This window comes from Lissotriton helveticus, chromosome 11, assembly GCF_964261635.1.
Source record: "Lissotriton helveticus chromosome 11, aLisHel1.1, whole genome shotgun sequence".
NCBI classification, from domain to species: domain Eukaryota; kingdom Metazoa; phylum Chordata; class Amphibia; order Caudata; family Salamandridae; genus Lissotriton; species Lissotriton helveticus.
Window position 1 is genome coordinate 1107495206 of NC_136072.1, and position 23019 is coordinate 1107518224.

General features: G+C 45.6%; 1 protein-coding gene across 1 annotated transcript in view; it reads right to left on the minus strand.

Moving 5' to 3' along the window:
* Positions 1–296: 296 nt before the first annotated feature.
* LOC144792659 (glutathione S-transferase theta-1-like) overlaps positions 297–23019 on the minus strand; it is a 131788-nt gene continuing 109065 nt past the window's right edge. The window contains exons 2-5 of the mRNA XM_078667805.1: positions 20997–21084; positions 9890–10040; positions 8436–8612; positions 297–1879 (exon numbers count right to left, since the gene is read on the minus strand). Of these exons, the coding sequence (XP_078523931.1) occupies positions 1682–1879; positions 8436–8612; positions 9890–10040; positions 20997–21084 (614 nt within the window). The 3' untranslated portion in view covers positions 297–1681. The remainder of the gene's footprint in view (positions 1880–8435; positions 8613–9889; positions 10041–20996; positions 21085–23019) is intronic.

Below are 23019 nucleotides of genomic sequence, written 5' to 3' on the forward strand. Positions count from 1 at the left end.
CCCAAACCTCTCGCTATCGCCTACAAGCTGCCGTTAACTGCTGTTGGCGACAGCTTGCTAATAGGGCGATAGTATTATCGCCGCTTAGCGGCCGGCGAAAATTGCCTATCGCCCCCCTTGATAATATGACCCAGGGATCCTTGGGAGGCCACCTCTTTTTATATTTACCTGTATATTCACCACAGTCATAGTGAAGTAAACACGTATTCAAAGTGAAGAAAGATTAACCATGAACATCAGATTAGTAGAAGTTTACCTTATTGCAAAGTAGAGTGAAGAGATTAAACTCGAAACAATTTCTCAGACCTCATTTTAATAGTGATGCGGGGACAGGCGCTACATGTATCAAAGGTGAACACAGAAGGAGAAAATACATTTTGTAAATAGGGTTTTGTTCCAGTTTCCTGTTGAAGTTAAATAAACAAAGTAGAGCTTTACACTCAAAGGAAATAGTGTGGTCAGTTGTTATTGCTGTGCATCTTATCTTTGGAAAGAGTGTCTGTGTTTGTCTCGCATTAGATGAACATGTAGACTGGCCATAAATAGGTCACCTCTGCCACAATGTGTTCTTTCCGGTGTATCACCCACATACTCTTTAGGAGGTCCCTAAAGATTCATCTCGACTTGCGCTCAGTCATACTGCTGAGAGAGCGAGTTACCTTCTCCTGACATTCACAATGCAGCACACATATGTAAGAAAGAGGGAAGGGTTATGTTCAGATGCTCTGCCTGCAAAGTGCTAAAAGAGATTAAGGAATGTGTTGCAAAAAGCAGAGGTCCATTAAAGGACATTCCAGGTCTGGAACTGTCCTATGTCCCCGTGCCATGGATTCACACCGTACATGTAGTACAACATGCAGCTGCTAGACTGGTTTTGAAACTCCAACGTAGGTTATCAGAATCAGAAGCTCTGAAAACTCTTCATTGTCTCCCGCTACACAAGAGAATTCGATTCAAACTCTTGGTCAATACCTTCAGAGCTACCCGTCAAACTGGACCAGAATATCTCTCTAGGAGATTCACACCGTACACCACAGCGAGGACACTTAGATCTACATCTGCTAACCTCCTCAAATTGCCTGGCTTTAAACTTAAAACCAGGGGAGGGAAGACTGCTACAGTATTAGGTGTAACAGCTTGGAATCTTATGCCTAACAAACTGAGAACAATGGAATAAGTGATTAATCCTGCCTTGCCCTTATCTAGGCCCTAACTCCTCACTAGTTTTCCCGTTATCTGTATAGCGCCAGGGGGCTCCTTTGGGAGCGACAGTTTGGGCTCTATAAATGCCACATTTCATTTCATTACTAGTTAGTAAAGACTAGGATGGCAGGACTTCCCACCTCGTTGTATGGGTTTGGACTCTGTTAGAAGAGTCAAAGGAAGCTACATTTGCTTGGCTCAGGGAGTGACTCTGTCCCAGGCAGACACTACCAACTAAGGGCCCTTTAATGGGTGTTATGGGGATGCTAGCTCCTTGAACAACCCGTCTATCCAATTAGGCATAACTGCACTCCTACCAGACAACGCTACATATTACACCTGGTTATTACAAAGTCTCTTATCTTCAGTATTCCTCTAGAATGCTCTATTGCTGCCCGGAGGGACGTTGAAGACGCTATCATCATTCCCCCAGGTGCTTCAGACCTTGGTCAAGCTCTTCTTTCAGACCGCTGCGTCTTCACCAGAGGAAGCGGAGCTTGGCCTTCATAGCCTCGACCATCTCTGGGCTCAGGGGTTCCCTCTTCATATTCATACAATTCAGCATGGGCTTGTGCGTCTCCTGGAAGAGTTCGGTGCCAACAGCTGCTACCACTCGCCCATGCCAAGCGTCCAGATTTGGGCGGTCTTTGAAAATGTCCACTCCGGCTCCAACAGGCTGCAAGAAAAACAAAAAGGATTCAATTCTGGATCAAACCGCCCATAATGTGCATGGGACAAATGCAAAATTTGGTGGCGACTGGTGACTTTTCAAAGTAGTGAGGCGTAAAAGTGGGGTGAGTTAAACTGAATCCTGTTAACCTTAGAAATGCCAACAAACAGATGTTATTTTCAGCAATTTAAAAAATGTGTCATTTGGCGCTACTCAAATACCATACAATTGTTATAAATAGTGACAGTTTTCTACAAATACCTCACAAAAATGTACCCGCTTGAAATGTGTAGATGTTGGCAGATGTCTGAACATGTTTCTAAAATGATGTCCCTTTCTTTGTAAAAAAAATAAAACAATCACACAAGAGACACAGAATGAAGGCATACCAACAGGCAAGTGACGGGAGAAGGTGCAATTTAGGCTTAATTTATTTACTGACATACAAGTCTACAAATCCTGTAATGAATTAAACTACATACTTTTTAGACATAAGCCTCTTATGAGTTCGAAGAATCAGCATTTCCTACTTTGCCTTACTTGTTTAGCTTACTGAGCACTTACCATTGCAGTGTCTTCACGGGAACGCATGGTCCAAAATGTAGAACTGTGCCTTATCAAACTCCAACCCTGTCACAGCTGTGGTCTGAAATGACCTGACACCAGTGCTTTAAATGGAAAAAGAGAAGTGCTGGTACTCACCAAATTGATTGGGGTGAGCCTGGAAGGGGCGTGGCTGGGGGCGTGGCTTCAAGGCAGCCTTGTACACTATCGGCATTTTCTTCTTCAATGTAAAGTGCCCCAGTGCCCTTGGCCAAGTTCTTACACTCAAAGGAAATAGTGCAGGGTTTAATTGGTGTTTGTTGAAATTATATATATCGTGAACTTAGCCCGAGGGCATTAATGTGGGAAACAGAAGTTTTACACTAAAGCAGACTTTTTTTTATGGCACAAGGAGAGTTAAGTGATTTGCCCTGGGTCACAGGATGTTGAGAGCACATCAGCATTTCACCTGTGCCATAAAAACAAAAAGTATGCGTTCATGTAGAACTTGTGCTACTCATGTAAAGCACTTTAATGCACTCCTGCCAAGTTTGCGCCGTACATAAATGCAAAAAATGGACCAATGTGTCCTGCACACACGAGCTGAACTTGACCGAAGGGCGTGAGGCGCTCTGACAGACAATGGCGCTGCAACCTTTCCCTATAACTGACAGCGCGACAGTTCCAATGTCGAGAGCTCTAGTTAGCAAAAACACGGGTGTTTTCCTGTCCTGTCACGCTGTCAGGGTGTGAGCAGGGCCGGCCTGTTTTAACACCTCATTGTCCCTTTCTTCTCGCTCCTTTCACTGTCTCACCCCTCCTGACACACACACCAACAGACACACCACCGTGAGGCAGCTAAGCTATCGGTGATTTAGGTGAGCTGGGGAGGTGCATAGGCGTTTGGGTTCAGGGGGCAGTCACTGCTCATCCAGGGACTGACCGGTCTACTCAAAAAGGACCCCCTGCTGCCTCATTTCAGTCTCTATTAGCAAGGGGCCAAATGTCTCTCCGCCTAAGGCGCTAGCTTAACAAATGCGGGCTCTGAGTGTAGGGCTGCAGCCGCAAATTAGCGCCGGAATCCACTCGACACCAACTGTCACGCGCCCATAACCCAGAGACTGACCACAGCATACTAGGAGTGCCGGTACTGTCTTAACACAAGGAGAAGTCCCGGTACTCAATGGAAGAACACGGAGAAGTGCCGGTACTCAGTACCGGTGAGTAGCGGCCCATTTAAAGCACTGCCTGACACTGCCTCAAATACAGCAGATTTTTTTCTGTTTGTTACTTCATGCCACACTATTTAATATATCACGTATGTCTCCTTACACATGCCCTCTCAAACCGCTGACCCTTAGAATAATTTCTTCGGTTTACAAGCCTTTGTCCAGTCTACGGGCGTTCAAAGCCTCAGATTTGTCTGCTACATCATACCTGCTTGGCACACTCGAAACGAATAAATCCTGGCTCCTGGCACAGTAAGATGTGTCTGCCTGCACTAAACATATGCCCCTCACCTCTCAATGCCCGTGTGGCACTGGGAGGGCGCATCTCTTTACAGCAGGGAGTGCCAGGCCACAGATAGGCAAGGGGTGGGTGTCTCCAGGAAACAGGATCTCACAGAAAGGCTCTGTCTGCTGACTCAGCACCATTAGCCAACTTGCCGTCATCACCTTTTCTGCTGCTACTGGGCACACGAAGGGGGTATTAGGTGCCTTTTCATTAATTTTGAGTGACACAGACTTTCGGAGCTTGCATCCACCTTCAAATCACCAGGTGTGGGCCGTTCGAGATTACGTTGTCAAACAAACCGTGGACAAGAAAGCCTGGATATTGTTTGTCACGATAACAGCTCTAAGGAGTGGTGTCCCTTGCACCTTTGACAGAATTACGCATTGTTTGTTATTGCAGACGCACATCCAATAATTCCTTTCACAATTACAGCTGCTGAGGCAGCTGCTGCTAGGCTAACGAGTTCTATTCACTGCGGTACACAACTAAAACTCAGGCACAAAAAGTGCTCGATTAAAAAGGTGCTTATTTCTGTACACTGGCCCCTAAACCATAACGGAAGATTTGCAATTTTAATAATAAACCTCACAGAAATCTGAACCTTTCGCAGAAGCCAAAAGGTGTGTGATGGTTGTGGCTGTTCCACTCCAAGGCTGACATGGCCTGTATGTTTCGCCTGAAATCTGATGCCATTTGTTGTCTGGAGGTGCATGTTGCAGCATCCCTATGTGATTGTCACCTTATTTGTGCCTGTGATCATTTCCTGTATCCTCTCTAGGCCTGTGACCCCCGAGCAGACGCCACCCCTGGGCGCTCCTGTCCCTGAAGAGGTCACACACAGCGCCAACCGCCATCTAGGCGATATTCAGCCTAAATAAGAAAAATAATGTAAGGCTCCTTACATTTTATCTGCAGGTGGCATATGCCCCGGCCATAATATCGGCCACACTAGGGACGCTCCGAGCTTGACCCCAGGCATCTGTCCATCTGTGAGGAGGCCAGTCTAAGTGAACATTTACGGGCACCCCACTAAATTTTGCAAAGGACGGGAGTCATTGTTTTGTGTTGCACCACAATGCAGTATCTCAGACACAACAGTTCATACGTTAATTTGTTTTGTATAGAAACACAGCAAAAAAATAAACTGTTCAGTGTAATTTGCATCACCTCTAAAATTCAACTTAGGGCACGGGAGCCCGTTGGATCGCACACATTTTTATTTTCTTGTGTTTCCAAGCTTCTTTTTTAAGACAGGCTGAGGCTCTTCCTTTACAAGGGCTTTTTTACCAAGTCTTTGAACTTTGTCTCCTCAGTCATTAAAAAGAAATAAAAGACTATTTACCTGCCGGCCACTGCCTCTGTGCCCTTCTGCTCCTGTCTGCCTCCCGGCAGTCCATGGGCTGGTACACTGGTTCTCAGACTCCCCTACACCAATCCAGATGCTGCTCTCATGCTGGTAATACTATTACGACGAGATTGTTCTGAGCGGGCTGGTTTGGCTTTCGCTCAGAGCCTGTGCCTGTTCTCAACCCGACTGTGCAAAACAGCTCGGGTTTTTAGAGATTTATTGTAGAGGTTTGTTATTATGTGTTATGAAGGTTTGCATAATTTGGTTACAAGTGTTTATGCATGCTAAAGTGTCTGTTTAAATACATTTTGTTCCTTAGAACTTTCTCCCGTTTTCAGGTCATCTATCGTGGTATTTATTATTATACCTTGGTCAGGCGGTAAGGTCATGATTGGAGAGCAGTTAATTTAAGGTCCTTAGGGGGGCGGCGCCATTCTCGAATGGGGTCGCCCAAAGGGAGAGACAAGTGGTCTCTCATAGAACTCCAGGGGCAGGTACAGCCTGTTGGGTACATGGGTGCGGGGGAGACAGTCGCGCTTTCTCTAGGCTCTTTGGCCACCCGCACATGCACAATGACGCCAGTAAATGGCGCAGAGATGCAAGGGCCCCCTTTAATGGAGTTAATGGAGCGTACGGGGTAACCGGGGGACCAAAGTACCCTCACGGTAAGCGGGCCCTCTGCCCACGCGCACCTCTATGGGAGGGCGTGGTCAAATAGGGCGTACGGGGGTAACCGGCGAGGGGACATGCCCCCACAGTAAACGGGCACCCTGCGCATGCGCACTCCTTCGGGGGGCGTGGTTTAGTGATAAGGATCTGACACCAGTTATTGACCTTGCCTTAGGCCCAAATAGGTACGCAGAAAAGTAACAAATGAATAATGTGAATTGATATGTTAGTTTCGGATAGGAAATACCTTGTACTAGAAATATGTTAAGGTTAGCCATCTGAATACCTGTATATATCAATTGTAACATTTTCTGCGTAATTGTAATACTGTTTATTTCAATTTTTGATTTATTTTGTATATTTTAATAAATACGGCCGGGGGGTCGAAAGATACCCCGCCTTCCAAAGAAAGCCCTCTCATGTCCTGTTAATAATGTTATGTTGGTTAACGGAAGGGTGGGGGTCCTCCGGCAGTCCCTGGCCATATTAAGGGCGCATGTCGGTTTGGTTGTCCCAAGGCTTGCAGTTTTACAGTGCCTGTGCCCACCACTGATCTTCCCTGCTGCAGCTGCTGTCCATCCGGGTGGCCCCGCCCGCCCTACTCGGCTCGGCTGGAAGCCTGCAGGATGGAAAATAAAATGATAATACATTTTTTTTAGTATCCCTTTATGTTTCATGTTTGAATCTGCTGGTTCTCAGCCGGGGAGCGACGCTTTTATGCCTTAACGGAGGAGCCGCCAGTAGTAATAAAATGAGTATCATTGTGGTTGCAACAACTGCAATTGTTTAATCACTTAGGGACACCTTGTTGCAGGGTGAATTCTGGGTAATGGTAAATAATATTTTAATGATTACTATATTATGATTATTACGTTAATGACGATCATTAGTATATACATTATCATTATTAGTAAAATTATTATTGTGATTATTATTGTACAGTCAGATACAAAAATGTTTTCTATACATAGTCTAAATGCTATCTGCACTTGACTGTACTTACACATTTATGTCACTGCATTCTGACATTGTCCGCATAGACTAAAACCAGCCCATGCAACAGAACTCTACCGTAGCAAAACTCTCAGAACTATCCGGGATTAATGTCTCCCCAGGGACATCCTAAGGATTATGGGGGGGCCTGGGCAAAACATATTTTGGAGGCCCCTCTTCAGGACATCTTTGAATTTATGATACAATTTCAGCTCGCTCATGCCCAGTTGCTCTGGTCACTGACAGTCACAGGCACACTCATCCAAATTCCAAATGTGTTTACATCTAATATTCAGGGTTAGTGGCGTGTGTTTTCAATATTGTAGCACAGCATATGCATACTAATATTACTGCAAATAGTCTCTGTGACACTCTCCCATTTCTCATATGTGAGATCCTGTTTTGATCTAAAAAAAACTTTTTGTAAGGATGTTGCATAAAACACAAACATAACTTTTCTCTGCAAAATGTCTGTAATAGACTCCACACCCTCTTTAAAAATAAGGGAAAATAAGGGAAAATTGTATTTAAACCTATCTGTTTAAGAATTATTTACAGGAATCAGGGCAAGACTCTGCATAATAGAGCTTACTCAATCAGGTTGGGGCCCTGGGCGAGATGATGGTCAGAATGTTGCACATTGGCAAAACATTCACCCCCAATCACAGATCTGGGTTTAATCTATCGTTATTTTGCTCACCACGCCACCCCAGTTCAGACATGACCATATGCAAATTAGTCTTGACCCTGTGCCTCAGGGGAACAGTCCAGCCCGAACTGCCAAGCCATGTCTTCCCTGGACCGGAATCAAGCATCCTAGGACCGGTTTCTGGCGATCAGCCTTTATCAGCCAGGATAGCTTGACTCCAGTGGCGTAGTGAGCACGGGATCCACGTCTGGGCATACCCTACCCACATAGAGCGAACAGCAAAACACATAAGATGATGGACGGAATGTTGCAGAGCCCACTTTGCCCATGCCTTATAACGTCTCTATGTCTACCAATATGAGTTGAGTGTCCAGACTTCACAAAGGCTCCAGTGGAACTTTTGAAGTGGAAGTATTTCGCTCCAAACTTCTGGAAGTTGGGAGTGAAAAAAAGTAATTCTTATTCCTGGTGAGTGTTGTTAAGTGGGCCAAAATACAGTTTTCATCCATAGGCAGTAGTTTTTCTGCAATCCTACTTACCTGGTTGCTGATAATTTACACAGAAGATGTAACTTTCACCAGAAGACCGCTCATGAGAACGGGCATTAAGGGTAGGGTAGCATTTGAGATGTACACGTGGATCTCAGGGACCTGGACGTACCACTAGAACAATGCAGACAGAGGCTTTTGTAGACACCATTCTTTCAGTTATTCCCTACTTCATCTGTTTAGCTTCACAATAGGATGTAAAACATGTTAATAAGTCACTTATCCAGAGAGCTACTAGCCCCTTTTCGAGGGTTTAAATAATAAAATAAAACATAACCCACCTCACTTCCCTCTCACCTGCATGAGCTCCACGATGGCCATCAGGTCAGCCATGGAGATCTCGTCCCCAACGATGAAGGGCTTGTCCTGCAGGAACTTCTCCTCAAACTGGTCAAGGGTGGTGTGTAGATCCTTCAGGGCAGCTTCCATCTTCTCAGGGTCAGTTTCTTTACCAAAGAGGATGGGCATCATGGCCTGCAGAAAGAACAGAGCATCAGTGCTTGGGTAACTTCATCTGCTGGAGAGGGGAGTTCATCTGCTGAGAAGGTGGAAAGATGTATTATTGACTTATTTATTCCTCTTGAGACAAAAAATAAAAAAGTGTGGGCACAGAGCAGGATGAGATTGCTGATGAGGGAGGGCGGCCAAGGCCCTCTGGTGCTCAGAAATACAGGCTATACGTGTCTACTGCTAAGGAAGGAGGGCTACAAATTTGCTGAGGAGAATCAAGACTATCACCTATCGCTTCAGAGAAGCCACTGCTGCAGAGGAAGGAAGGCTACCACCCTCTGCTGTAGAGGAAAGAAGGCTACCACCCTCTGCTGCAGAGGAAGGAAGGCTACCACCCTCTGCTGCATAGGAACGAAGGCTCCCACCCTCTATTGCAGAGGAAGGAAGGCTACCACCTTCTCTTGCAGTGGAAGGAGGGTTGGAGCCCTTGGCTAAAGAAGAAGTGAGGCTACCACCTACTGATGCAGGAAATGGGTGGCTATCGCCCTCTGCTGTAGAGGATGAGCAGCTAGCACCTCCTTCTGCTGTCATTAAGCAGACATCCATGATAGTGGGTGCCCATAGCCAACCACACGCCTATCTTCCTTTCCCTTCAAGGCTCTCCAAGAAGTGCATTGTCTCTGCTGCACTTCTGTATGAAGCAGAGATATAACAAGGCACTCTATGAATGAGAAGGCTATAGTTCATGTACTCCGAGGCATCTGAGGACAACCTACCTTAAAATAGCCTGCAGGTGCTGCTGTGGTTCTCCACACTGGCCTCCTTAATACAGGGTGAGGGGGAAAAGGAGCGAAATATAAACCCTACTCTGAACACAATGAAGCATGAACCTGGTGCTGTGAGGAGACATGTTGCAGAAAAAGGAGTTGGAGCACAGTCATGATGAGTGCCAGGACACCTCAGGGTAACAGAGCGCTTTAAAAATCCCAGTAACATAACATAACATCACAAACGTTTAAGAAGACTTGAAATAACTATGTACCACGTTTGAAAGATTCTTTTCAGAAGAGCTCTCCAGACAGTAGTGTGTGCTGGAGGTGGTCTCAGCGGCCAAATGCAAGGACAACCATACAACCCCCTCTTCTGCTGTACTTGAGAGTCCTTATTGCATCAGGGCTCCAGGTAGCCAGGGCCCAAAGTCAATGCTAATTTTCACCTGGCAAACCTTTCTCATCACCCAAGTCATGGTGGGACCATACCACACAAGTATGTCCCATTGACCAACACCCTCCGTTGCTTACCTTGTAACAGAAGACCCTGGAGCTATGCATTCGCAAAGTGTTGTGCTGCCAGGACAGATACTCGTCCACACGAGCCCGCTTCTCCAGGTCTGCTGGATACCAGTGGTCCGGGGTGTCAAACTTGCGGGCAAGATAGAGAAGGATTGCAATGCTGCAAGGTGATGGCAAAGGGAAGTTAGATCCAAGGTGGACAAACACACGGGGCTGTAATATCCTACATTCAAAAGTCACAACATAGCAGCAGTAGAGCTGGACATTATTAACCACAGCGAAAACACATACTGGAGAACTGACGAGGAGTAGTATGGAGATCCCTGCTTATGTCAAGATGGATAACCATTCATTTGGACTATTCTTTTGGCAAATTAGGACTAATGTGATGTCAATTTTGGACTCACAATCTGTCCTGATTTAATTTAGTTAAAGTTAGGGGAAGTCTTTTTTCATAGATTTTATTAATAGTTTATAATTCACAATACATTAAAGTGGTGTTGTATTTACAGGCCATACATACAGATTATATATTCATTTGCAATGCGTACATAGCAGAGGGCAAGATGCATGGGATTCCCAGGAATATATCTGAATTTCATCATTCCACATATACATGTGAGCGTGCTGATGATATCTTATTGACCATTCTACATAGATAATGTGCCGTGGGTCTGTGCTGTGCAGGACAACCCTTGGTGTCAGTGTCTCGCATCCCAGTAAGTGTGATCGAGATCAGCCCGCATCATTTCATTATAGACCCCCACGGTTCCATCGCTAGCACTGGCCATCTCATTAGTCTTCATGGTCGATGGTTTTGTGTCTGGCCATGGTAGTCTATCTGTTTTTGATAGATTGTCTCAAAGGCAACCCCAGATATCTTTTGGGCGGCGTGAGCGCGGGAGAGGAGTTGCATCTACATCAATGTTATCATCACAGTACACTAGGACACAAAACCAGTTTTTGACTGTAAGAAGTGGATCACTTCCCAAAATAATATCTACCCTGCACTTGACCAAGAAGAATGCAATGGCATGATACGTCATCTCAATATGGTGGAACTTCTCTTACATATCCGAGCAGAACCATCAGTGGGGAAGGGGTGAAAGATCCGTTCATCATCTTAGACCATGACAAAGTTTTAATGAAAATTGTTACTTGGCCTAGGACATGACGCTGGGAGATGTATATATCTGGCCACTAGGTACTGAAATCAGGAATATTTTGGATCACCATCTATGCCAAATAACTTTAGTTCCAGTGGAGTATAGTACAACCTGTGGGTGTATCTAAGGCAGATGTCTGTGTTTGTGTCTGAGGGAGATTACCTTAATTTGCACACAGCAGTATGTCCTTTTTGCATCTATTAGTGGAACATCTAGGTCCCTGTTCCATTGTTGCATGGTTCCCTTTTCAACATTCGTTTTATAAAGCGCAAACTCGAGCTGAAGGTATCAGAGCGCTTTTCATGAGCGCCTGTTGTGTAACAGATGGAACATTCATTTTTTTAGACACAGGGAGATTCAGTGATTTGCCCAGAATCACAGGATGTTGAGTGTCCCTGCCGAGACACGAACCTAGTTCCCCGCTTCGAGGGCAAATGCTCTAGCCATTAAGCCACAACCTCTCCCCTACTTACAGTGCATGCATATCTCTTATATATAGAGACTGAAAGAAGTAAAAGTATGCCTCTCTTAAGTATTTATGAAGTAATAAGCTGTGTGCCTTTGTTTCCCCTCTATTGCATTTGCATTTAGGTGTGAGGCTCCAGACAGCTCCCAGCCAGGACACTCAAATAAAAAGAGGCCTAATGGCCTCTTAAAATCTGCCTTTGTTTTGGGCCCAACTGGAATTTTAAACAAGCATTGGAAATGCAATAGGTCTCGCATTAGAAAAGTTGTAGCTATTGGTCTTGTAAATGAAAAATGTTATTTATGTGTTGGTTTTTAAAATAGCTAAATTGATAGCTTTGTCATTTACAATGCCAATAGTTATAAATTTCGCGAATGTGACACCTATAGCATTTGTAATGCAACATGTTTTGTATTTACGTCACTTAGATGGCAGCTCTGGTCGTTAGGCCACATCTGCGGTTTACCTGCAGCACAGAGTACTACTACATTAAGTGGTGTGACAAGCAGAAGTAAAAGAACTCCAGTTTCTCTTGAAATCAGAAGCACGCTAAAGGGGGAAACAGTAGTGAAAGGACACGTGCTCGGTGTGTAAAATGTATTTAGGACTCGATGTGTATATATTTTTTTTTAAAAATCACAACATCTGTGCTTAATTCTCAGTTGTTTACATACAAAAAAGGAGCAAAACTGAGGGAAGTTGGGCTTCAATACTACACATTTTCCGTTACTTGGAAATTTTAGAATATGTAAAAATATAAGCCAGCTTGCCATTCCCTCTTCCCCGCAACCACGTATGTTATGAAAACTGCGACTGGTATAAAAAATCGGAGCATTCAGTGGAGGCTGGTAGGGGACAGGGGGTGGGGGGTGGGAGGGTGCTAGGAAAACAAGACGGAGGGAAGGAAGAGAAGGGGAGGGGGGAGGAGAAAAGCGACACGGCGGGCAGGGGATGGGGCGGAGCGGGAAGAGCCAAAATCACAGAAATGCAGCTTTCCAAAAGCAATAGACGAAGTGCTGCAGAACTGGAAGCTGCCGGAGCTGCACTCAATGCACATTAGGACTGGAAGGAGAAAAGCGTAACTTCTCACGAGCCCAGTTACTTTCACAGAACAATCGGAACATTCAGTGGAGGCTGGTAGGGGACGGGGGGTGGGGTGCTAGGAAAACAAGACGGAGGGAAGGGAGAGAAGGGGGGGAGGAGAAATGCGACACGGCGGGCAGGGGAGGGGGCGGAGCGGGGAGAGCGGCGATGAGGGTGTGAAGCAGCAGGGGCCTTTGAAGTGAAGCTAAGCTTCACTTCAAAGGTGTGGGAGGAGTGCTGCTGGGGAACAGATGGCGATTTGATGATGTGCACGCGCATTTTAGGTCAATGCGCTTGCCCATTGACCTAAAAGCGCACGGGCACAGCATCAAATCGCCAGTCTAGGTAAAGCTATTTAAGCCCCTATAGTCTCGCTCTGCTCAATGCGCATGCGCATTGAGAGGCGAGACCTAAAAAACAAAGCCCCCTTGCACGTTGCTGTTCAGAACGATATCAAACAACGTGCAGGTGCTGCTAAATGTGTCCCGGTGTCTGAAAATTATACCGGGGCAAGTTCAAAATATTTCTGTGTGGCCCAACTTCTTAACAGCTTCCGCCCTGTGAAAAGAGTTGGTACCCACGTGTACCCTCGACTTGTGCGCTGGGGCTACTGGCACTTATCTTTGGAGACCAGCACTTTTCCTCCTCAGGCATTTACGGAGTGCAAGAGAGAGAAAAGCACACAAAGTGGAAAGACGGAGTTGAAAAAAGATCGGGAAAACCGTCACAAAGGAAGACAGCAGGAAACTGCAAAAGTGAGATAAAGGGGCAGGAGTGTCTAGAAGTGGATTAACAAGGCTTGATGTGGACTTTGGCACCGCTGCTTTGGTATTTGGTGCGCCTGTGTCGCTATAGGCTGCTGAATAGAGCTTTGGGCACCAGCCCTTATTCTTCTGCAAATTAAGCATTGAGTTAGGAGTATAGGAATGTATTTCGTTGGGATGCATTAACCATTTCTTTGAATTGTGTGAGCGTAACCATTAACATGAAGGCTCCCCATTATTGTCAGTCCCAACCTCACAAGTTGTTGTTGTGCCTTTTACTTTGACGTGATCACTGGTCTGCGATTATTTATGAGGGGTAGTTCCAGTGCATAAAGGTGTTTGAAGCTGCTATGCGCGAATTAATGAAAAATGAAAACTGAGAAACCACATTGAAGGAAACCAAATCATGGAAAAACGTTATTAAAGGAAAGAAAATTTCAATGAAATGCAAGACAATCGAAAATTAAAGGAAATATTTTAAAGGAAGTATAATTGTAAGGAAAAATACAAAATGACATTAAACGTGGGTGGAGTTTAGGACTACTGGGAGGTTTTTGGATCCATGGATGGGTAATGTTTAGGTTGATGAGGATCAGGAATAATTGGATTTTGGGCATAGAAAAGGGTTTTAGTGTTTAGGGATGGGTAGAGTGTAGGGGTGGTAAGGGCTTTTTAGGATTCACGAATGAGTGGTGTTTAAGTGAGTGAGTTGTTTTCAGTTTTATGGGACGGGTGAAGTGCAAGGGTGTTGAGGGGTTTTAGAGTTCATGGGTGGACCGAGTTTAGGACTGGTGAAAGTTTTTAAGGTTGAATTATGGGTAGCGGCTGGGATGGTGTAGAGTTCTTAGGGTTCAGGATGGGGTGGAGTTTTGGGTGATTAAAGGTTTTAAGGATTTAAGGATGGGTGTAGTTTAGATATAGAAAGGGTTTTTTAGGGTTCAGGGATGCAGTTTAAGGTGACAAGGAGTTCTTATGGGTCATTGATGGCTGGTGCTTATAGGTGGTGACGTTTTTTTAGGGTTCGGGGATAGATGGAGTTTGTGTGTTCTGAGGTGTTTTAAAGGGTATGGGAAAGGCATAGAAAGGGTTTTTTAGAGTTCACTAATGGGTGGAATTAGGGGCAGTGAGTGATTTTATGGTTCAGGATGGTGCATTTTCGGGGTAGAAAGGGCTTTTAGGCTGCAGGGATATGTGTTATTTAGGTGTGGGGATGGGTTTAGGGGGCAGGAATTAATTACATTTAGGGGTTGTGAGGGGTCAGTGATGGATGGTGTTTATGAGTGATGATGGGTCAGCAAATTAAAGGATCAAAAGCAAGATATAAATATGAAATAATGTCCTCTGAAGTAAAGCACTGAAATAAAACTGTTTCTGAAAGTAAGGCGTGCAACCATTGCATTTACACTTAAAAAATAAGCATTCAAAGCCAAATTTGATCAAAAAGACATTCTATTACCGACTATAGTTCATTGCAAAATGCCAATAAAAATGTTATAAAAAAAAGACATTCTATGAATTGGTTTCTAGGAACAGGGAAAATGCATTGTAGTCTGACAATTTCCATTAAACAGGTTAGATTAAATGTTTTCTCAGTAATGGTATTCCATGAAATCATTTTCCTATGAAATTCCATACAACCCGTGCTCAGCATCCAGCGATGCCACGCCCCTGTACACCATCATGTTCACCTTTGTTATTGGATTGGTCATTGTCATGTTTAAAGGGCATGGAGAGACCAGTACAGTGTTGCTTTCTATTTGGGCCACTGGGGAATCAAATATACAAGTAGTATGCAACTGCACTCGCTCCACCCAGAAATAGTACTCCAAATCCAGCATGGGGAAGATCCCATTTTTGTATGGCAAGCACTTTCCACTTTAGTTGAGGTTGCTTCCCTAGCCTCACCAATTTGATTAGTAGGATTTTGCATAGTTGTTGAGAATGACCTAGGAAGTGGAATGGAAATATTCACAAAAAGGTCCAGTAATTTCTGCAGAACACTTATTTTGTGGAGCCACTCTTCCTGCCACCAATAAGAAGGCACTATCCAATGATCCATTTGCGTCCTTAATTTAAGTACTACTGGGTTGTAATTGTCTTGGTAGCCCATATTGATGTCAGACTTAGTGTCTTATGCATTTAGGAATGTAGAATTAAGCTGAGGTGATGGGTCCGTGGTGGTTCGGTTTGAGCTATGAATAACCGTTTAGGAATAATTGCTGATGTTTAGGGCTTTAAGCATAATTTGGGATTTTATGTGTATGGTTGATTTTACCTTAGGAGAGGAGGTGCTGGGTGTAGGCTTAGGTACTTTAGTTAGGGCTGTGGGCTGGGTTTACCTCGGCTTTTATATTGGATTTAGAGGTTAGCAGTAGATCTAGGCTTTGGAACTAGGGTAGATTTAAGGGCTGGGCTTGGCTTGGTGCTTGGAGTATGGTTTAGGAGTTAGTTAGGGATTCGTTTAGGCTTAGCAGTTTGATCAGTTGTTGACGTTAGGTTTAGCAGTTAGGTTTCGTCCTCGAATCAGTTGTTAGGTTTAGTCAGTTGGGTTTATTTTAGCACTTTGGTTTCATGGTTGGGGTTATGTTTAGGGTTAGATATTAGGAGTGGGGTTTAGAGTTTGGGTTAGTCCTCAAATAAAATCAATATGTCCAAACACATTGTAGATGAAAGGGGTCCATATTCACAGCCATTATAGAGACCCCTCTCTCTGCAGATGTAAAAGTTTAAAAAACTGCGGGTGAAACACTGTTCTAAGATGCAGTGTTCTACTGGTACTGGGAACATTTGGCAATACAGGAGATCTGCAATATTATGACGATGTTATCATTAACAAACATTTATTTTTTAACACATTTATCCAAGTACCTCATATTATGCATATGTATATATTTAAGACCATCTCTTACTTGATCAATGGGCCATTTTTTATCAACAGTGAAATGATGGGCAGCTCACCATACCCTAATTATTTATTTGTTTATTTATTTGAGAATTTTGTAGAGCCCGCAGCGGGCCCAACGGGGCGTCCCGGCGCTGAGAACTCTGAAAATAGAGGTCATAGGGTCAGATGTCCAGTTTTTAAGAGGAAAATAGATGCGTTTTCAGGGATTTGCGGAAAACTAATTCTGTCTGGCAGGTGCGTAAGGCTAGTGGAAGTTTGTTCCAGCGCTGAGAGGTACAGACCTCAAAGGTTTTTCCGCCTGCCCGAGATCGTTTAAATCGGGGGGTTTCCAGGAAATGGAGGGTATTGGACCGTAAAGCCCTGGAGTTGGCGTAGGGCCGAAGGGTGTTTTTGAGATGTGCCGATCCACTGCCTTTTGATGTTCGAAAGGCCAGTGTCATGGCCTTGAACACACATCTTTTAGCTATGGGCAGCCAATGCAATTTGCGGAGGTGAGGAGTAATATGGTGTCTGGCCGGAATTCTCTCCACCAACCGGGCGGCGGCGTTTTGGACCGTCTGGAGTTTATGGCAGAGGCCCGCTGTGATGCCAAGGTAGAGGGCATTGGCATAATCAAGGTGGGATATGATCAGTGCCTGGATCACAGTCTTACGGCAGTCCGCCGGCAGGTAGTTGATCAGGCGTTTTATGGTTCTAATCTTGGCGAAACAGGAGGTTGCAACTGTTTGTACCTGATTTTTAAAGCTAAGTTGAGTGTCCCAGCGGACTCTGAGATTTCTCACCGAGTCTTTAAGGGTGGGAGCTAGGCACAGGTCTTCTGGCCACCATATACTAGAATCCAGGGGGGAAGGTGTATTGAAAAAAAGGATCTCAGTTTTTCCGGCATTGAGCCGGAGGGAATTGGCAACCATCCAGCTCGAGATGTCCCTGAGACAAGATTTCAATGGATCAAAAGCTGAGGTGGAATGGGAGTCAAAAGTAAAGAGAAGCTGGATGTCGTCGGCGTAGGAAGTAGATTTGATCCCCGTCTGTGCAATCAGCTTGGCCAGGGGGGTGAAATACACATTGAAAAGGAGCGGGCTCAGGGAAGAGCCCTGTGGGACTCCCCATTTAAGCGGTCTGGCAGGAGAGGAAAATGGGGGAGTGAAGACCTGCTGTGTGCGGTCCGAAAGGTAGGATGAGAACCATTTCAGGATAACACCGCCCAACCCAAGGTCCTCCAGTCTTTCCAGCAGGATTTTGTGAGAGACGGTGTCGAATGCTGCCGATAGATCTAGCAGCACCAACACCGCCCTCGACCCTTGGTCAAGCGTCCACCTCACCGAGTCAGCCATTTCAATTAGGGCCGACTCGGTGCTGTGGCCCGATCTAAAACCGTGCTGGGAGTCGTGGAGAAGCCCATTGATTTCAATGTATTTTGACAACTGGGAGTGTACCAGTCTTTCCAAGATCTTAGCTGGGGCAGGCAAAAGAGAAATAGGCCTGTAGTTACTGGGGTTGTCTGGGTCCAAATTGGGTTTTTTGAGGATGGGGACTAAGGAGGCATGTTTCCATTTGGCAAGGAAACAGCCCGTTCTGAGGGAATCGTTCCAGATGAGATTAAGGTGAGGGTTGAGAAGGGATGCATGTTTTTTATATTGCTTGGCAGGCCAAGGGTCTTTGGGAGAGCCTGATTTGCATTTGATAAGTTCGGCCATAGAATCTGCTTCTGATATGTTATCAAATTCGAGTAGGGTGGGCTGCGGAAGCGAGGGGGTAATGAGTTCCTTTTTTCGCCCTACAGTGTTGAGGAGGGGGAAGGAGGAATAGATGGCCTCAATTTTATCCTCAAAGAATTTAGAAAGTTTGTCGCAAAGCGACTGAGAGGCGGGCTGAGTACGAGTCAGCGCAATGGGGTTTGTGAAGGATCACACAATGTTAAAAATTTCCCTAGGACCATTGCTGGCAAGTTTGATTCGGGATGCCAGAAAATCACGTTTGTGTTTTTCGATCATTCTCCGGTATTCTTTAAGGGCTGATTTATAAGTGGTTTTGCTGTCCAGGGAGAAGTTCTGTCTCCAGAGGCGTTCAAGGGATTTACAGGAGGCCTTTTTCTGCCGAAGCTCATCAGAGTACCAAGGTGCGGAGGGTGTCGCCCTGTAGGTTTTTGTGGGTTTGATAGGAGCTAGGGCGTCCAAGGCCTGAGTAATCCATGAGTCCAGGTGGTCAATCTGTATGTCCGGATCGGACGACAGACAGGGAAGAGAGTTTTTTAGATATCCCAGGAGCGATTCAGGGGTGATGCGGCTCCAGTTTCTGCCTGATGATTTAGGGATGATAGCGGGTCTGACGTGGCAGAGAATGTCGATCTCAAAAGGGATGAGGAAGTGGTCTGACCATATAACCGGGATGGGAGTTGTGACCCGGATAGATGGTAGGTTAGAGCAGATCAGATCTAAAGTGTGACCAGCTTTATGCGTAGGTAGGGTAATTATTTGGACTAACTTGCAGGCAGCTAGCGTCGAGATGAAATTGCTGCTGTCTGAGCAGGATTCGTTATGGACGTGGAGATTGATGTCTCCTAGGGCGGTGAAGTTGGCGTAGCGTGAGCTAAGCTGAGTGAGATAGTCCGCCAATGCCAGTAAGTGAGATACATTGGAATGAGGGGGGCGGTAGATAAGAATTCCAGAGCAAGAGGAGGTCGGGGAAATTTGAACATTGAAGGGGAGACCTTCAATACTGTCAATTTGATCAAATGGGGGGAGGGTAACCGTCCATTTGGTTTTATGAATTAACGCAACACCACCCCCAGATTTACCATTGGGTCTGTTTGCACAGATGATGTTATAGCCCTCCGGCAGTGCGAGGGTGATGGCGGGATTCATGGTGTCATTTAGCCATGTTTCGGTTAAGAAAAGCAGGTCCCAGTCGTTGTCCCGAAGGGACTGCCAGATGTCAATGGCGTGTTTACTCAGAGATCTGCAATTGATCAGGGCAGCTCGGAGGGTAAGGGAGGGTTGCGCTCCGCGCGAGGGGGGGGAGGAGTTCAGGGCGTGAGTCATCCTGATGGTGTAACCAGGAGCGGGAAGGGAAAAATTGCAGACAGTGCAGGCATGGGCAGGGCCTTGAGCGTCAGAGGAGGGGAAAAGGCAAATCGCGCACTGGGGGGGTTTCAGAGACAGCAGCTCATTTCGGGTGTAAGTAGCGGTGGTATGGCTGGTGAGTCGGGGATGTCTACCGGCCCCGTCCTGATCGCGGACGAGCGCAGACGAGCTTGCCTTAAGCGCGCCTTCGGCGCGCCCGCTGCGCTCGTCCGCTGCGCCTCCGGTACATGCACATTTTTATGAGGATGTGAAGGGGGGGGGGTGTGGCCTCGTAGTGGGCTTGGCCCAGTCAGGGCATGGGAGATGGCGGTTTGTGAGAGATCGCCGATTTTAGCCTTTCCAGTGCTCGTTTTGCTGGGGAAAGGGGTGCCTGCACACAGCAGTCGTGTGACAGGAAGGGTAAGTGCAAATTTTAAAAAAGAGTTTCCAAATTACAATTTTTAAAATAACAGTGCTACAAACACGATCTTTCAATCTGCTCCCGGCTGTGCCTCAGGAGTTTTGCAAAGTTGTCTGCGCGCTAGCGAATCAGCGCGCCTTTTAAGACATTCAGCAGGGGGGTGTGGCCTCGTAGTGGGCGTGGCCCAGTCAGGGCGTGGAAGATGGCGGGTTGTGCGAGATCGCCGATTTTAGCCTTTCCAGCGCTCGTTTTGCTGGGGAAAGGGGTGCCTGCACACAGCAGTCGTGTGACAGGAAGGGTAAGTGGAAATTTTAAAAAAGAGTTTCCAAATTACAATTTTTAAAATAACAGTGCTACAAACACGATCTTTCAATCTGCTCCCGGCTGTGCCTCAGGAGTTTTGCAAAGTTGTCTGCGCGCTAGCGAATCAGTGCGCCTTTTAAGACAATTAGCGGGGGGGCGTGGCCTCGTAGTGCGCGTGGCCCAGTCAGGGCGTGGGAGATGGCGGTTTGTGAGAGATCGCCGATTTTAGCCTTTCCAGCGCTCGTTTTGCTGGGGAAAGGGGTGCCTGCACACAGCAGTCGTGTGACAGGAAGGGTAAGTGCAAATTTTAAAAAAGAGTTTCCAAATTACAATTTTTAAAATAACAGTGCTACAAACACGATCTTTCAATCTGCTCCCGGCTGTGCCTCAGGAGTTTTGCAAAGTTGTCTGCGCGCTAGCGAATTAGCGCGCCTTTTAAGACATTCAGCTGGGGGGCGTGGCCTCGTAGTGGGCGTGGCCCAGTCACGGCGTGGGAGATGGCGGTTTGTGAGAGATCGCCGATTTTAGCCTTTCCAGCGCTCGTTTTGCTGGGGAAAGGGGTGCCTGCACACAGCAGTCGTGTGACAGGAAGGGTAAGTGCAAATTTTAAAAAAGAGTTTCCAAATTACAATTTTTAAAATAACAGTGCTACAAACACGATCTTTCAATCTGCTCCCAGCTGTGCCTCAGGAGTTTTGCAAAGTTGTCTGCGCGCTAGCGAATCAGCGCGCCTTTTAAGACATTCAGCGGGGGGCGTGGCCTCGTAGTGGGCGTGGCCCAGTCAGGGCGTGGGAGATGGCGGTTTGTGAGAGATCGCTGATTTTAGCCTTTCCAGCGCTCGTTTTGCTGGGGAAAGGGGTGCCTGCACACAGCAGTCGTGTGACAGGAAGGGTAAGGTATGGTGATGCCTTAAGAGATGCAAGACTTTGTCAATTAGAACCCTCACCTCTCTGCCAAAGTGAAGTCTCCATCCTTCAGGGCTGGCACGGTCCGCAGTGGATTCACACTCTTGAACTCTGCACTTAAATGTTCCCCTAGAAGAAAAAAAGAGTTTGCATGATACAAGTATAACTAAAGACCACATTGCAAGCCTGAGGACTGTCTGTCTAGGGTAGAAACATTGATAAATGGAGTAAAGTAGTATTATATATGTGAGCTACGACGCCTCCAGGAGATAATAAAGAAGATGTTGCAGGCGTATAATAAGCATCATTGCAGGAGCTCTTCTCCTTTATCTCCTGTATCTTCAGACGGTTCTGATTGGTCTGTTTCCTCTCTGTCACTTTTTGCTAGGGCAAACCCAGACTACAATGGGTACTCTGGTACCGTCAGTAATTGCTCATTCTAAATCCTCTAGGCAGTGCTGCAGCTGTGTTGTTCTGTAGGTAATTCTTCATTCTTAGTCGTCTAGCTAGTGCTGTAGCTGCTTCTCTGGTCCCAGTGGTAAATCCTCATTCTTAGTCCTCTTGGCAGTGCTGCTACCTGCTTCTCTGGTTTCATCGGTAATTCCTCATTCTAAGTCCTCTAGACAGTACTGCAACAGCTTCTCTAGTCGCAGTGGTAATTCCTCGTTCTAAGTCCTCTAGACAGTGCTGTAGCTGCTTCTCTGGTCTCAGTAGTAATTCATCATTCTATGTTCTACAGGCAGTGCTGCAGCTGCATCTTTGGTGCTGTCAGTATTTCCTCATTCTAAGTCCTCTAGACCGTGCTGCTATCTCTTTCTCTGGCCCTGTCGGTAATTCCTCATTCTAAGTCCTCTACACAGTGCTGCTACCTGCTTCTCTGGTCTCATCTGTAATTCCTTATTCTAAGTCCTCTAGACAGTACTGCAGCTGCTTCTCTGTTCCCAGTGGTAATTCCTCGTTGTACGTCCTCTGGGCAATGCTGCAGCGGTGTTTCTATTCACGCATCCACTACACTCCAAACCAAAAAACATTGGTAAATGACATTGTCATTTACAATGCCAATAGCTCTTACTCTAAAAAAATGTGAGACCCATTACATTGAAAATGCTTGTTCTTTTACTCATCACCTGTAGCACAGATTCTTCAATGTGTACTTCGGCCTCATTCACTCTCATGAGATCCTGGCTTGCCTTGGAGTTCTTGGCATAGTATCCCGTACATGTACTCACTCTATAAACTATTTTCCATGCTGGACAATCTTTATTGTTGGCCATGTGCCCTATACTGCCTCCTCAGTAAGACCTCCCTTGCAGCTTCTGTGTGCGTGGTGCACTTTGTGTCGATCTAACCACGTATACTGTCATATTGTCCTCACCATCCCTTCTTATCTGCTCCACACTTGCCATTCACTGTTCCATCTTTTTTTGCTATTGCTATGACTTCATTAAGTGTGAAAGCATCCTTTTCTCATAGTTCCTCTTTTATCTTCTCACTATTAGTCCTCAGCATAAATGGATCCCTTAATCTTTCTTCTGCATAAATTCCAAATTGGCATGATGCAGATGATTTCCTTAAATTTGTTATATAATCCTTCACTGGTTTTCTGCCTTTTTGTATCAGGTTTCCAAAATAGAATCTTTCAATTATGGTGTTGGCCTTAGGTCAGTAAGGTGAATCGCGCTTTCCGTCCATCAATTGTTTCTTTTGCCTATTTGCCCTAAGTGGGAAGGGTATGCCCAGACGTGGGTCCCGGGCTCACTACACCACTGGATTCAAGCTAGCCTGGCTGATGAAGGGTGATGCCCTGAAACCGGTCCCAGGATACTTGTTTCCGTTCCGCTTTGCTTACTTCATTTGCCCATTAATTATCACTGATTTATTTATTTTTGTATTATTTTTGTGTTTTTGACCTCACTGTTTTATTAATTGGGTGTATCCATTCTCTCTGTTGTGTAATGATTTATGTTGTTGTACCGACCATAATCTTGAATTGTAATTTTTAAATATATATATCAATATGAAGGAAAAAAAAAGATAAATGAATTCATAAAAAATATTTTTCTA